General features: G+C 39.9%; 1 protein-coding gene across 2 annotated transcripts; it reads right to left on the bottom strand.

Annotated features, from left to right (window-relative positions):
• Window positions 1-898: 898 nt before the first annotated feature.
• fbxo9 (F-box protein 9) lies at window positions 899-14,666 on the bottom strand. 2 transcript variants are annotated; one of them, XM_080781591.1, is made up of 13 exons: window positions 14,511-14,666; window positions 12,109-12,183; window positions 11,560-11,691; window positions 10,315-10,372; window positions 8,472-8,571; window positions 6,298-6,422; window positions 6,074-6,188; window positions 5,514-5,632; window positions 5,305-5,395; window positions 5,132-5,227; window positions 4,825-4,918; window positions 2,562-2,716; window positions 899-2,425 (listed from the first exon to the last, which is right to left on the bottom strand). In XM_080781591.1, exons 1-13 carry the CDS (start codon window positions 14,511-14,513, stop codon window positions 2,317-2,319), a joined length of 1,272 nt encoding a protein of 423 aa, XP_080637717.1. In that variant the 5' UTR covers window positions 14,514-14,666; the 3' UTR covers window positions 899-2,316. The 2 variants fall into 2 exon arrangements, with proteins under 2 accessions (XP_080637717.1, XP_080637718.1); XM_080781592.1 differs by having other exon boundaries at window positions 11,575-11,691.
• Window positions 14,667-15,377: the final 711 nt, after the last annotated feature.

The following is a 15,377-nucleotide window of genomic DNA, read 5'->3' as shown; positions in this document are numbered from 1 at the left end:
ATTAGTTCTGTTTGTGCTCTTTACCTGCGGCTGCACTACACTTCACTGCACACACTTCTCCCACAAAGGATTGAATGTACATTAGGCTATCATGAAAATACATACCGGTACATATATATTATTTACGGATACGTTTAGGTACCGTAACAGGTTATGATACAGTATACGGTATATGCTACTATACGGTTAAAAATGGTTGTGCTTAGAAAGTAGGTACAAGCTTAGTGTGGCTAAGGTCAGATTGGTAATGATTATTTGTAATAACAATAAACTTGATTTGCGTAGCTTTCCAAAATAAGGTCACAAAGTGCTTTACAAAACAAGATCAAATATGACAACAGATGCAACTAAGGATTTGTGGGGGGCGGCAACTGATATCGCATGACCTCAACTAGATTCAGAGCTTCTGGAAACTGTTTAACATTAAAATATTGTATAACAAATAAAATCTCTTTCAGAATGAAGTATGTATTCATAATGCTTTAAAATGTATTCATAATGAACCTTATAAGCTACAGCTTTAGAATAGATTTGGTGTATTATTTACAAAAACAAAATCACACCCGTGTGAAGTGAGGGGCGCTTTGTGTTGCCACAAATTTACGTCATATTTGGCGGACATTTGACCTAATTTCTCCTTTCATTGTCAATGGCAAATATGAGACGTGTGGGGACAAAAGCTGTATATAGGAGGGGCTAGCGCCCCTCAATAATACACAATGTGCCATATTTTCCAATAACTCACCAGCTTTGCATTAGTTACCATGGATAATGATTGTCCTTACACCTGGGGAGACAACACTGCTGATTCTACTTCCATTCCAGCCTTGATCCCTTATCACACAAACAAAAAGGTTTAGTTTTTTTTTTACACACAATGACCACAACAGAGTAGGAGTGACTAAAGAGATCCACTTTAATTTCCAATTAGGAAACAGATGTCTCTAAAGCACCACCCACCACTCTTTTGAAAGCAGATTTAAACATTACTTAAAAGTTAAAGGGCACAAACTCACCCATATCACAATATTAAGACCCGTCTCACTGTCTCCCCAAGCATATAAGCATTATTCCATTGATTATAAAGATAATGCTGTTTAATTAACAGAAATAGCAAAAAGGCTGGCTTTTTTTATTTCTTAATTGCGAACACCAGTGACCCATTTACTATGTAACCCAGCAGAACATGTCTGTCTGTCTGTCACGCTGTAACACCACCTGCCACCAGAGGCCGCAGCTGTATCACACACACAAAAAACAACACACGCACACAGTAAAAAAACCAAAATACTATGAAAATAATCTCATAAGCATTATCCAAAATTAGCTATGCAAATCAGACCTTCCACTTTCACTACATAATTGTAATCTAATGTATCATAAATGTAATAATTAATATTTACATTGCAGGAAAACATTTATGGTATGAAGTAGAAAATCTAGAAAAAAAATCTATTCCTAATGCAACTTTCCCCCATCTAAATCCTGTTTGATCTGCTTAGAACCTAATTCCTGGGAAATTAAATACATGTCATGGATTAAACTGCCATGCCCTTTCAAACAGAAATTATTTTCATATCTGGGATGTATTTTGACCCTGGTTGCGTAACAGGAACACAACAAGCATTTTGCATGAGTATGATTTATTACTTTTGCTCCAAGGTTATGATACAAATGCAATGATCGGGCAGAATCACAAAAATAAAATCTTCCAACGAATGAATTTAAATTTAATTTGCATTAAACTGCTAACATACAATAGTTATTCCCTTGGTCCAGACGATTTAAATGCTACCCTTGGAGGATATCTCCAGTTGATCTCCCTTCCTACATGTTAAGAGGATAAAATATACCGTTACTCATAAAACCCCACAATTCTGTTTCTCTCACTGAATCACATTGAGAAAGAGATTATGTGATTCAGTTAGTCAAGTCAGAACTGCTGGTGTAATTAAATCCAACAATTTGAGTCCACCATTGTTTATTGAAGGAGTCAAAGAGGGAATTAGCACAAACAGAAAATAGCTTTTGAACATTCATTGCTAGGAATAGGCAAGCGCAATCCCTAATTAGCTTAACTGCACAATATTGTATACAGCTTCTGGAATAAGTATTTCCTGTAGTGAACCTTAAACACAACATGCTTGTGTGATAAACACTACAAACACTATAAGTCATTCAATAAAACCAGAATACATCTGCAGCACAAATCTAACAGGCGAGCGATATATGCATCTTGTAGAGGTGTTGCGTAGCCATCTGTATGGTCTTCAGACATCAAGAGTTGCAGTATCATTATGCATGCCTTTGGGCTGACTACAGTGGACGCTCAGAGAAAGCAGTGTAGCTCTTCACACGTGCAAAGACAAAGGGTGTGTACATCTTGTCCAGGTCAAAGGCTGTGACAACAGTTTCTCCAGCAGGTCTATAAACAAATATGAGTGTATATTTTGACATTCTTGTACAACTCTGTGTCATGCAAGGACATAATTTCACATCTGTGTCAATATAATAGATGGAGTCAAGGTAATCAACTCAAGGTCATGAGTAAAGCTCTGTACCTGTAGGTGATGTGGCAGGAGTGATGGATCCAAACCAGCTTATTGAAACGTTGGCGCCCCCCAGGGGACAACTGCAGCCCAACATGAAAACTGTGCTCCACCTCAGGTGCTGGGTTCCGCCTGCAGAACCGGTTCTTTTGAAACTCTGCCCCCTTCTGTTCAAATGAAATGAAGTTCTTGTTTTTATCAAAAACCCTCAAACTGAAGTGCACTGAAGGTGTATGAAATAATTGCAGTACATCTATTAAATTATTATTAATTACTAATAATTAGGCTTAAAATCTGTGTCAATCAAAAGTGTTCACAACAATAATCTTACAAAAACAAACAAAACAACATGTAATTAATCAAATGTAACTTAAATGTAAACAAAATAAGTTTACTTTCCACACAATGTGTAGTGAATGGTTAAAGGACAACTTTAGTTTTTTTCAACCAAGGTTCATGTTTTAGGTTGTCATTAGAGAGAGTAAAAGATGAGTGTTCTTTTTTTTTTTCATTTGCTGCTTTCTTGTTTTAGGGATTTTAGCAGTTTTTGACAGGGGGGTGGGGCCATTCGAGCATGTGGCTATACAGTATATGTATTTGTTTTACAAAATGTTATAGAATTTTTTACTAGTCCTACTAGACCCGAAGAAATTACATCTAGCCACAAAGGATCACAGGATTTTTTATTTTATTTATTTTTAGCGAATGCAAAGTCCTTAAGCCAAGCGGTTGCCTCCTGGTCTGCTGTATGGAGGGTGATTAATCCTCCTTCCAGTCTTTGGAGAGGACAAACTTCTATGATGTGCTCCATAGTTTGCTCCTCACCACACGCACACAGTGGGCTTGGGCTACTGCCCCATTTGTGGAGGCTGGCCAAGCAGGGGCCATGTCCAGTCCTGAATCTATTGAGCGTAGACCACTGTTGGGAGGGTGGTGCCAGGGACCTGTTGGTTGGGGTCTGACACCAGGTGTTTGTTTGGGACCTCATTGGACTCCCATTCCCTTTTCCAAGCTGATTTGATGGTGAAGTCAGCTGATGGGGGGTTCCTCCAAATTGGTCGTCTCGATGGGAGTCGAGCAGTGTGTGGGTTGAATATGTCTGCATGGATTGGTAGATGGGGAGAGTCTTCTACCAATCCATGCAGACATATTCAACCCACCCACAAGATCTACTGAATTGTGTCAAACTGACATATTGAGCCTATGACACACAGGCCGCGTTTATATGCAGGCTGATCATTCCGAATAAATACTTCAGAATAAAATACTTTGGAAGTAATGTTTTTTGCCGCGAGTTTCCTTGGGAAATGGTCATTCCGAATGAGTGTTTATATGGAGATGTGATATAAGACAATCATGTTAATTCACGTGAAACTACGCCATCTGTTGGACACATAAAATAGTGTAGCGGCCGGCTATGGCTATAGCCAATAGGAGTGGCTAGGAGGTGGGACTTCCGGGACTGGGGAGTGAGTGACGGGGGCTATGTGTATGCGCTGTGTGTGTAAGGTTGTTGTGTGTTCAAGACTGACTAACTAATGGTGTTGTTGTACTGTCTGCTCCTTAAGTAATTTCATTCCGCAGTAGCTTTGAGGCTGCTGGTTGGATAGGGGCGGGCATATATGATTACAGTCTTTTTTCCCACCCGCCGATCATCTCGTTTTTATTTGTACTTTAATCTACAGTACGGCCAGGGCACGCAACACACTGATTATCATTGTATCACGGGTCGCTCGTTATTTTTGAGATAGAGAGAGAGAGAGAGAGAGAGAGAGAGAGAGACTGTTGAACACACACACACACACACACACACAGATCAGGGGGATCACCATCATCTGCTGCTGCTCCACGTTTTTTTTTTGTGGATTTCGGATCTGCAAAATGCACGAAATAAAATGTGCAAACTCCTCGGCGCGCCTTGGAAATGAGCATGCTCAGAAAGACCAGAATGAACTTACATCCAAAGCAGTGTACACATGAGTCCAATTTTCTTTCAATCGCATTGAACATTGGAATAATCCGGCCAGTGACATCAGAATGGTTTTTAAATCGCATTGAGCGTTTTCATTCGGATTTAAGTTTTTGTAGGTGTTTACATGACAACGTTTAATAGGATTTAACTTCTATTCGGAATGAAAAGGGGATTTAACTGTTCATGTAAACGTAGCCACAGTGTGGCTTCCCCTCAGTAGGCTTCCTTCTCATTCAGTATACATTCAGGACAAAATGGAGCTTAGCAGTAAAGATTAAATGTTTTGCCACAAACGACACTCACCTCCTCCTTTTTCTTGCTGACGACGACAAAGACTTTGGTTTGATTGTCTGTCTCTTGTGACAGACGGTAATGACCAAGCAGTACAGACTCCAATCTGTAAGTAGAAATTATCATTCAACCATTATGTGCTAATGTTCCCCTCCATTTCTTAGCTAATTCTATGAAGCTAATACATAAGTCACTCTGTCGAGCTGCATGTCTGTCCACAATGTTCAAGTACATATCGAGAGTCGCAACTGATCACGAATCATGTACTTATTTTTTATTATTGGCTTTTGAATTGATCGTTTGTGGAGAAAATACACACCTGGTATTCTTACTACGCAGGCGAGGGACGATGACCAACGGGTCTTCAGGAGTTGTCAGCATCATGGCTTTGCCATCAGGGAAGAATCGGAGATACCTGTGACAAACATGAGAGCAATTGATTATCCGTGTACATTTGACACAACACTAGAATGTCAGCAGTGAAATATCTACCTGTAGTATTCAACACTGTGCCAAGCCCTGTAGAATCCATCAAGGGATTCCTCTCCTTGGCGAATGTAGGACACCGTGCTGATATAGATGCCTACAAAAGAAACATATCTGGACATCAAAGATTGCACCAGCGCCATTACACCTGAATAACAAGTAATGTAGCTCAAATCGTCCCTCATGTTGTAATTTATTATAAGCGCCGGTATTACCATCAAAACGTACACGTGGTCTCTCCAGAAACATGTGCCTCCAGGAGTTGAAGTTTGCCAGTTTGGTACATTTCCGTCCCCACACTCTCATACAGGCAGAACGCCAAAGCTCTGGGTCCCTTCAAAACACAAAGGAAATAAATCAAATGTAGATTTTGGAATTCTAGACCACCGTTTAAACTTTAAACCAGTATTTTCTGACCTGGTCGGGAGTGGAAAGAACCTAAGTCATGTTGTAGTCACTGGTTTGTAGTCATCAGGCCAGAACCACCAAACCGGAACCAGTATTACCCACAATAATCAGATCGGTGAACCAATAGGATCTTTGAATTCGCTCCTCTAGAGCAGAAACCACACTTGCTGGCTCAGGCTACCAAAATAGGGGCATTAAATAAGTCAAATAATAATGGCCGACATATCGCCAGACAATTATTTATTAACAAAAAAGGATTTTAGTCATAAATTGTTTTCAGCTCGTAATCTGACATACAAAGACAGACATGTGGGATGCAATGCATTTGGCAAACAAGCCACCTTATTTGCCAGAACAGAGGACTAACCTTGCGCAAATGTAAAAACCACGGCAGACTAGGGAGATCTGCTCCAGGGCACGCATGTCCAGATCACTGGACACGACCCAACGAAATATGTACATCAGAACCTCTGGGGGCAAGGCTGCAGTTAAAAACACAGGAGTTCAAATAGAGTGAGGAAAACATCAGACTCAATAAAGTGAAGATTCAAACAAAAGATAAAGTAAAGTTAATGAGAAAGACAAATCTACCTGAAATATGCAACTGAGTCATCTCAGTCTCAGGACTACATATCTTTGGAGAAGAGTCTTTCAGGGAGAGTTGTTGGTGGAAGTAGGCAAGTAGATCTTCTATTTCGATATTGTTCTCTCCAATGCTACAACAAAGTATATGATATTCAGTTAGAGAGTAAGAGTATAGATTGTCCCTGTATGTTATTGTATAGAGCTATTCAATTTTTATACAACAAGGTTGAAACAAAGTGCTGTAAACAAAGAAATACTAAAAAAGCAACAACAACAACAACAACAACAACAACAACAACAACAACAACAGTACATAAACAGGGCAACATAAGGACACAATGCAGTGGAAGCAGCAACTCTTAATCAGTATGTTCAAATGCCAAGGAGTACAAGTGAGTTTTCAGACGTGATTCCACAGTGTGGGTGCTACAACAGAAAATGACCTATCCCCCCGGGATTTCAGCTTTGATTTAGGGATCTTGAGAAGTGACTGGTCAGTCGACAATGCTCATGTCTTTCAATACCAAAAAAGTTTAAAAACTGGAAGGCCTATTTAAGTAACGGGATATATGAGGCGGCTAGACTGACTTGAAAAAGGAAGAACCGAAGCAGGCAGAGTGGACCTACAGCACAACATTATTTCTGAATATTGTTAAACTACTGTACACTATCTTGCTTCTAAAACATAAAGCCCAGTCCACACCAAGGACTCGCAACTCAACTTGTAGCAACTTGCAACCAGTTTCAGCTGTATGAATTGACCCATTGCAGCCAGGTCACCGCGGTTTAGGAAAGTGTTTACAAGTTAAAACAAGTGGAGTTAGCAAACATGGCGTGGACTGGTCTTTAAAATGAACAGTAAATCTCGTTCAGTTGTGCATAATTTGCAAATCCACTGGTAGCTTTCCATTATAGTGTTTTTGAAAGAGGGGACCTCAAAGAGGACATTTGAGTTAACTAAAGAATATGTTATGCATTTCTATGACCGAATCATTGGCAAAGATTTAGCTCTGATCCATAGCCTTCTACTGCTTCTACGATTCTGCTCTGCGCAGTACAAGGCTATGGGACTTACAATTTTAAATCTCAAATCGAAATCAGACCAGCCTCTCCTCTTTGGCGTAAATAAAAAGAACGTTTTTGCTACTCACCAAAACAAAGGCGGGTTGTGTCAATAGAAAGACTACTTTCCTTAGTGGAAGCACTCTGAGCACCCCACCCCACGTATAAACGGTACTTTTTGGCCAAAAAGGGATTTTTTTTCACCGGAGAAAAAATATTCTCTATGAGGCAGTTCTCTGGGCAGTATCAGTAGAGGGCGCAGCGGAGTAACTAAAAAAATTTTTTCCCCGGTGGAAACAAAATCTCTTTTTGGCCAAAAAGTACAGTTTATACGTGTGGTGGGGGGCTCAGAGTGCTTCCAGTAAGGAAAGTAGTCTTTCTATTGACACAACCCGCCTTTGTTTTGGTGAGTAGCAAAAACGTTCTTTTTATTTACACTAAAGAGTAGAGGCTGGTCTGCATTCATGCGAGCGGCGGAAGTTGATAGTAGCATAGCTCTAATGCAACGCATTAGAGCATGGGTGTCAAAGTCAAGGGCCAAATGTGGCCCGCCATGTCATTTAATGTCTTCGCCTGCCTCAAGCAAAAAAAAAAGAAAAAGAAAGAAAAAACGTTTTTTTTTTTTTTTTTTTTTTGGCTGGCTGGCTGGCTGGCTGGCTGGCTGGGTCTGAGCACTATGTGTGTGGCTTGCTGGCTGGCTGGCTGGCTGGGTATGAGCATACATAGATAGATAGATAGATAGATAGATAGATAGATAGATAGATAGATAGATAGATAGATAGATATTATAGCAGTGACTGACTGAAGGGCCTCCCACACCGTCTGCGAACGCCACGCGTCAAAACAGCCGCCTCCATTATTTTCAATGAACCTATCGCACACCGGCGGCGTCCGACATGCGCTGACGCGCCGCGTCGGACGGAGCCGGTGTGTGTTGGGCTTGAGACATCGAGCGTGTGTCCGCAACTGGTTGTGGCCCCCATCAAGTGACCTTTTGACCAATGCGGCCCTCGCCCCAAGTTGAGTTCGACACCCCTGCATTAGAGCTATGGAACAGAGCTAGCAAAGATTCAGACCAAACCTGCATTTATGTGAGATGAAGTAATCAAAGAACTTACTAGTTTCCACCAACTCGTTCAGAGTCAGGAGGGCGGCTGTAAGTGATTTTAAACTCAATGTCAGGAACAAGCTGCATTGCCCTGCGATAGTACTTGATTGCTGCAAGAACAATGACACATTAAACCGGGCTTGCCCAACAGATGCACATAGGTTGCATGAGGTATAGCACATTACACGAGATAGAATAAAGTATACAGAAGTAGTGATATACTCAGTCTATACAGTTACTCTGGGGACATGACACAAATTCTCCTGTTTGGGGATTTTGGCCTACTTAATTTCCACATGTCTTCAAAGGACATGCCTTGCAGAGGTCAGCGTAGTGGTACGGTAAGTTCAATTTACTTGAAATTAGGTTGCAAAACCTGCCGTAAAGTTAAGGCGACTTGCACCACTTTCAGTCAGTGACACAGTTGTTTAAGAGAGCAGTGAGCAGTGAGCACAAACATCCATTGAAAACAACGATCTTGCACTATACACTAGGGCTGCAACACTTGATTATGTGATTAAATATGCAGGGGTTTTCTGCGCTTTTATGCGGTGAAATTGCAGGAAGTTGGCAAAATTTGCGGAAAGTTGCGGAATATGCGGGAAGTTGCGGAATATGCGGACAGTTGCGATTATGTGGAAAGTTGCGGAATATGCGGGCATATTAAAGCATAGTAAAAGCAAGCTACATCAGATTCACAGTTTTTTTTATTTTCTCAACTTAAATCTTAGGTCACAATATACTGTATTGTTACAAAACAAAAAAGTACAATCTCTTACAACTCGGTTGTAGTAAAGTGCTCAAGTTGTATTAATTCGAACACTATGCAGTCATTTTCCTGAGTCACAAAAATTGTCAATTGTTAAAATAAACCTTCTTAATAAAAGTGAGGCAGAATAATATTTTCAAAGACACACCGTTGAAACTGAGTAACTGTTGAAAATCAACTTCACAGGATCCAAAATCACAGGATAACAGCTCTTGAAAAATTAGGCAAACATACTTTTAATTGCTTTTGGGAAGAAACCTCATATCCATGTTTAAACCTTCCGGGCTCCATTTCCGTCACCAACCACTAAACCCCTTACAGTATGCCTTATCCCTAAACTTCTTTGCATTTTCTTTTTACTATTTTGAAAAACATTTTTGAATAGTTTAACTAGCCAATCTACATTGACACGTTGTGAACTTGTAGACTGGCCATTTTAATTATTCGAAAATGTTTAGGGATAAGGGGTTTAGTGTTTTCCCCCCATACTTAAGGCAGTACTATGTCACACAGAAGTAGTAGTGAAAATAGACAAGCATGTCACATTTTGTGAGCTTGTAGATAAGTACATTTTCACTACTAGTGTATGACACTCTTGTGTGACATATAGAGGCATAATGTATGGGGGAAAAAAACATGAACATTTTAAACATTTAGAGATTTAGATTTAGAGAATGCAGACAGGCATTCAAAAGGAACTCAAATGAGATGTTAACGTCCTGTAAGTAGACTTAGAAATAAAACTAGTGTTGACTAATCATTACAAGTAGCTCTTATTTTGATGAGGCAGTTTCTGCACAGGAAGTCCGTCTCACTTGTAAACAAGCTACGATGGATGAGCTGTCAAAGTGCTAGTCGCTAAACCACGTTAGCACAATTTTTGTGGTGGGGTAATGATAAACGGACAGCTGCTGCCAGTTGGACCTTGTCTGCTGCTTAACGACGACACTGTTTGTGACTAGGTAGTTTTGCATCTGTTGCATCTGAATCTGTCGCGCGTGAATCACATCACCACTTCAGTCAAATGTAACTTATCATTTATCTCACTACTAATATCCTTTCTTATAATAATATATAAACAAACCTTCATAGACGGCTCCATTCTGCTCTTCTTCTACAGCTTTCAGGAATAGCTCTCTGGCCTGAAAGAAAATGGCAAATATTACCAGCATTCTAAAGTGAACTTCAGAAACAGCTCTAGTGATTAGTGAATGTACATTTTTTCAAAAAGGTTTACATTTAGTATCACACAGAAGGACGATTGTTATAAAAGTTGTTCTGATAGAATAAGACTGGGTCCAATAATTGCATGGCTATACACTGGATTAGGACTTCATGCGGCCAGTCGTCTATGACATATCTACAACTTATAACTACATCAAATTGTTTCAACTCGATTCCACCGCCATTCACTCCCTTTAGTCCCTTATCCAAGATAGACGAAAGAGTCTAGCCGATGACATCCTCCATGTTCAAGTCCCTTTGACTTCCATTATGAATGAAAATAAGTTAAATAATTAAAAGTATTATATACATAATTATGTGTAGTGCAATGTATCCATCTAAATGTAAAATGTTATTTATTTTTTATTTATTTTAAATACGAAACAAAATAAGAAGAAAATAACGGTTACTTTTGTACTTTGATCTGCCATAATGTGGTTGTGTAATGAAAGAATGTCTAATGAAAGAATTAAGAGAAGAGGGCACAATTTGTGCTGGGATAGTTTGAGAGCAACAGTGTCTGTCCTGTTGTCTTTGTTTTGTTTGGTTGTTTGTCACTGTTAGTTTAACAGATTTTTTTGTTTTGTTTTTTGTTTATCACATTTATATACCTTATTTGTATTCATCTGGAACATTTACATAATTTATCTGTCACTGTTATTGTTTTATACTGCTTATTTGTCAATTATATTCTTAAGTAATTTTCACAATACAAAATGCCTAATAAAAACTATTAAAAATAGGATAAAAGTATAAGTAGTATAGATCATACTGTATGTCAATAAAAATGTATGAGTAGGATTCTACATTAGCCGATAGTGTGCACAAGACAGCTTATGAGACAAACAGACCCTCTTATAGACGGCCAGAGACATGTCATAAAATGTTGAATTAGGAAAATACTGGAGCAAAGAGAAAATGTTAAATGTATTAGGTCACGACTATGCCACACACGTCTTCCTGCAAGCTGTCTGGCTCAAATGAATTGTGGGATTGAAAACAAGTCTGCCTGCACATAATATATTTGACATGCTCCAGTATCTTCCTATGTCAGGTTTTTCTTCTGCCCAAGTGCCCTGAACAGAAATAAACCTGACTGCTTCACCTTTTCTTCCCGTACCAGTTCTTGTGTCCTTCGGAGATCTGTGGCATGTGTTGATCCTTTATGCATCCCACTGGCCCCAGGGTAGGGCTTCAGTTCAGACATCCATTGAGCTCTGAACACATTGAGCTCCAACTGTCATTGAAGTAGAAAGTTGCACACATGCATGGTCTTCATAAATTCTTTGAAATAAATTGTTTTTTCTTTTTCTCTCTCTCTCTCTCTCTCTCTCTTTTGAAATGAATTCACCCCTAAACGATACATGTCAATGTTAATAATATGTGTCGATTTTAATGTTGAAATGTTAGTGTTTGTTCAACCAAATATACCAGATCTGGCATATATAAAATGGCTCTCCAAACTCCCAAATCATGGTGCTTACAAAACTTTGTGAAAGGTTCCATTCCTACAAGTCTAAATCTCACCTTTATACCCTTAAACCAGGTATTTAGGTTGGAGACAGCTTTACTGTGAGTATACATATTAAATTAATTCAATAAAAGCAGCTGAATTAATGAATTAAGTTATGTGTCTGCTGAACATAAGACTTACTTGTAGGTTTGGATCATCTGAACTTTCATCGTCTTCATCCTCTACCATACCACCCAAATTTGTATTTTCTTCATCCTATGAGAAGAATAAATATTTAACAAGTTTGAAATTAACAGATTGACAAGCAGCTGGCTTTTATCAGGGCTTCACAAGACAGTGAAGAGTCAGAGTGATGATCACTCATGGAGGCCCACAGTATGTAGAACTAGAAAAGTCGCAATTTTGAAAAATTGCAGTGTGGCCCCTGCCGCCCCTCCCACTAATACATTTTTCGCATTTGCGGCACCCCCTGACTTGCTATGTTCTACCAAGTCAGTCTGGATTTCAGGCTAATGTTTTTCATACAAGGATTTTGTCTCAGTGAGGTTGTTATACGTATTGCACTATACTGAAGCAACAACACAAAAGCATTTCAATAAATTACAGTTACTCAAAACATAAGATACTAGATAAGCACTATAGATATAAAGGTCAGAAGTAATAGCTAGAAACTATCTATCTATAAATGCACCATGTCTCTGTACATCTACATATGTCTGTAATACACGTAACTCGAGAAGCCCAGTGTGGAGTCGGTCGGGCCCACGGTCTCTGCCCGGGATCTGGACAGGGCCCCTGCCCAGGCTCCATACTGTATATGGAGCTGGCCAGTTCTGACATCACAAATACGTTTTGACATCTGCATAGACTCCATATTTGGGCATGCCTGACAAAGAACTCCATATATGGGCATAAAAGGGACACATACATAATAACGTAGGCCAGTGCCCAACAGGCACCGCACATAATGTGTGTATGTCTGTAATCCACGTAACTCGAGAACCCCATATATGGAAATGTCTGTATCGTCTCTCTGTGTCCTTTATTCCTATATATGGAGTTCTGTGTCAGGCATGCCCAAATATGGAGTGTTGTGATGTAAGAACAGGCCAGCTCCATATAATGTCTAATTTGAAGTCATGGGGTGAACCGTTGTCGAGTTACGTGCAGTCGTGCATTACAGCCGTACACACAGACAGACAGAGGCATTTATAGATTGATAAATCTCAATCTGTCATCTAAATATATAATGCTATAGGAAATGCTCATCATGCCAGAGAGATATTTCCAGGAGAAAGCAAGAGCTACATAGTACAAACAAGGCAATATTTTCCAACACCATAACTCAGCCCTGACATTTCATAAGTCTGACAGGTGCAGGTAAGTCTGACCACCACAGCGGCGCAGCCTGAACAGGATCTTAAATAAATGTGAATGTCAGGTAAAAAATAAACAAAGCACAGTGGATGATATTCAGGCATAGCTGGTTCATTATGGTTCAAAACAATTACCCTATAAGGATAAGGAAATCCTTCTTTACTTCCACTAAAGAAATAATTTGTAACACTTTAAACCAGAATTTCAGTCTGAAAAAGCCCACAGCACAGCTTTCAGCTTTAGGGTTAGCATGATGTGAGGGCAGCATAGGTTAACAGGGTTATAGCTAGAAATGTGATTCTAGCAGTGCAGTCTCCAGCTCTGCTAGAACCTGTCCTACTCAAACATTGTGCAATATTTTCATGGTTATTTATAACGTAGTCAGTGCATAATCCCTGGACTGGCCAGTAAGATGACCTGTCCAGACTGATTAGGTTACAGTCAGTACTAAATGTGTTTGTGTGTCTCTCTCTCTACATACATCAACCCATCCCACTAAAGGCTGTTACTGATTGGGCAAAGCTTAACTTAAGCCCGATACAAGTCGTCGTGCGACGGTGTCGCTCGCCAAAAATAGTCGATCAATAAAGCTCACAAATTCACAACGCGTCGCGCAGAGAGAGCTTGTAGATCGGCTATTTTTTGGATGGATTGATTATAATTTATAAATGACGTCTAGACTAGTAGACTGTGGCTCTGTGCACAGTGCAGTGTGCCAGCGTGTCGTATGTCTATTTTCCTTTAATGGGAATGACTTTTACAGTAGTGACTGATATTGGTTAAACGTCCTTAATGTTTCCTCACTTGACTGGACCCTTTTAGGCTTTTACGAATACCTGTGACTCAATGTGACTCATTTCAGTTGAAAATGTAATTTTTAAATGACACACTGTGTCATTTAAAATTACATTTTCAACTGAAATGAGTCACATTGACGAGTGACCCCCCCCCCCTCAAGTAATGTAATTGTAATTGTGTCGTTCCCGTCGTCAACACGTTAGCGTCAACAACGGCATAGAGCAAAATTAAGACACTATTAAACACCATGCAGGCTGCAGAGAACACGCGTCATGATGATAAATAAACAAGACGTGCACTTGGCATGCTACAGCACTTCCTAGCAAGCTAGCAGAGCCAGCTAGCAAGTGTACTGTGGACAGCAGTCTGTCTCACAATAACAACTGATAAAAGAAACAGCGACTGACCATTGCGGCTTGAGTGTGTCAAGTCTTCTTTTTCTTTACAAACGCGTTCAACAAAGACCTTACAGTTCACGGTCGGAGAAACGGATAACACAGCGAACATATTTACGAGCTCTAATAAACGCAGCCATTTCGATGACTGCCCTGGAGCTTCTACTACTGTATTCAGAAGAACTAGTAAGTGGTGAACAACACGCCCTCTACAGTTGAAGTGTTGTTCCTCAGCCTGCCTCAGCAGTGGGCATAGCAGTGGGCGTGGTTTTCTGGCACCACTGAAAAATCTGCCATACATATTTCCAAAAAATATTTATGTAACAAACAACCATGGCAACAAACAACCATGGCAGGGACATGACTTTTTCCCAGGTGTTTCACCTTGATTCCAATCTAAGCAGTGGTTCCCAAAGTAGGGTCCGGAGACCCCCAGGGATCCATGACTGGGTAAAACACCTGGGATAGTGAGTCCCATCAAGTAACCATGTGCTGCAAGTACATTTACTCAATTACTGTACTGAAGTACTATTCTGAGGAACTTTACTTTACTCAAGTATTTCCAATTTCCAATACTTCAAATATTGTAGCCTACTTTTACTCCACTAGAATTATTTTAAATTTGTTACTAGTTACTGTCTTTGTATATTTTGATTATTACAAAACCACTTCACTCTCTCTCTCACACACACACACACACACACACACACACACGCACACACACACACACAAACACAAATGGAACCAAATGGACCCGTTTTGGTCAGTTAGACTTGTATTAAAGGGACAAGAGTCTCACTGCCATAACATATCTGTTGGCAGGCAATCTGCCAGAATTCCATCTGCAAATAAAGGAAAATCAGCACCCTCTTGTGAGTT

This window comes from Protomyctophum bolini, assembly GCF_963924005.1.
Source record: "Protomyctophum bolini genome assembly, chromosome: 14".
Taxonomy (NCBI): Eukaryota; Metazoa; Chordata; class Actinopteri; order Myctophiformes; family Myctophidae; genus Protomyctophum; species Protomyctophum bolini.
The sequence above is the reverse complement of the archived record's forward strand: the minus strand, read 5'-3'. Positions and strand labels throughout refer to the sequence as shown.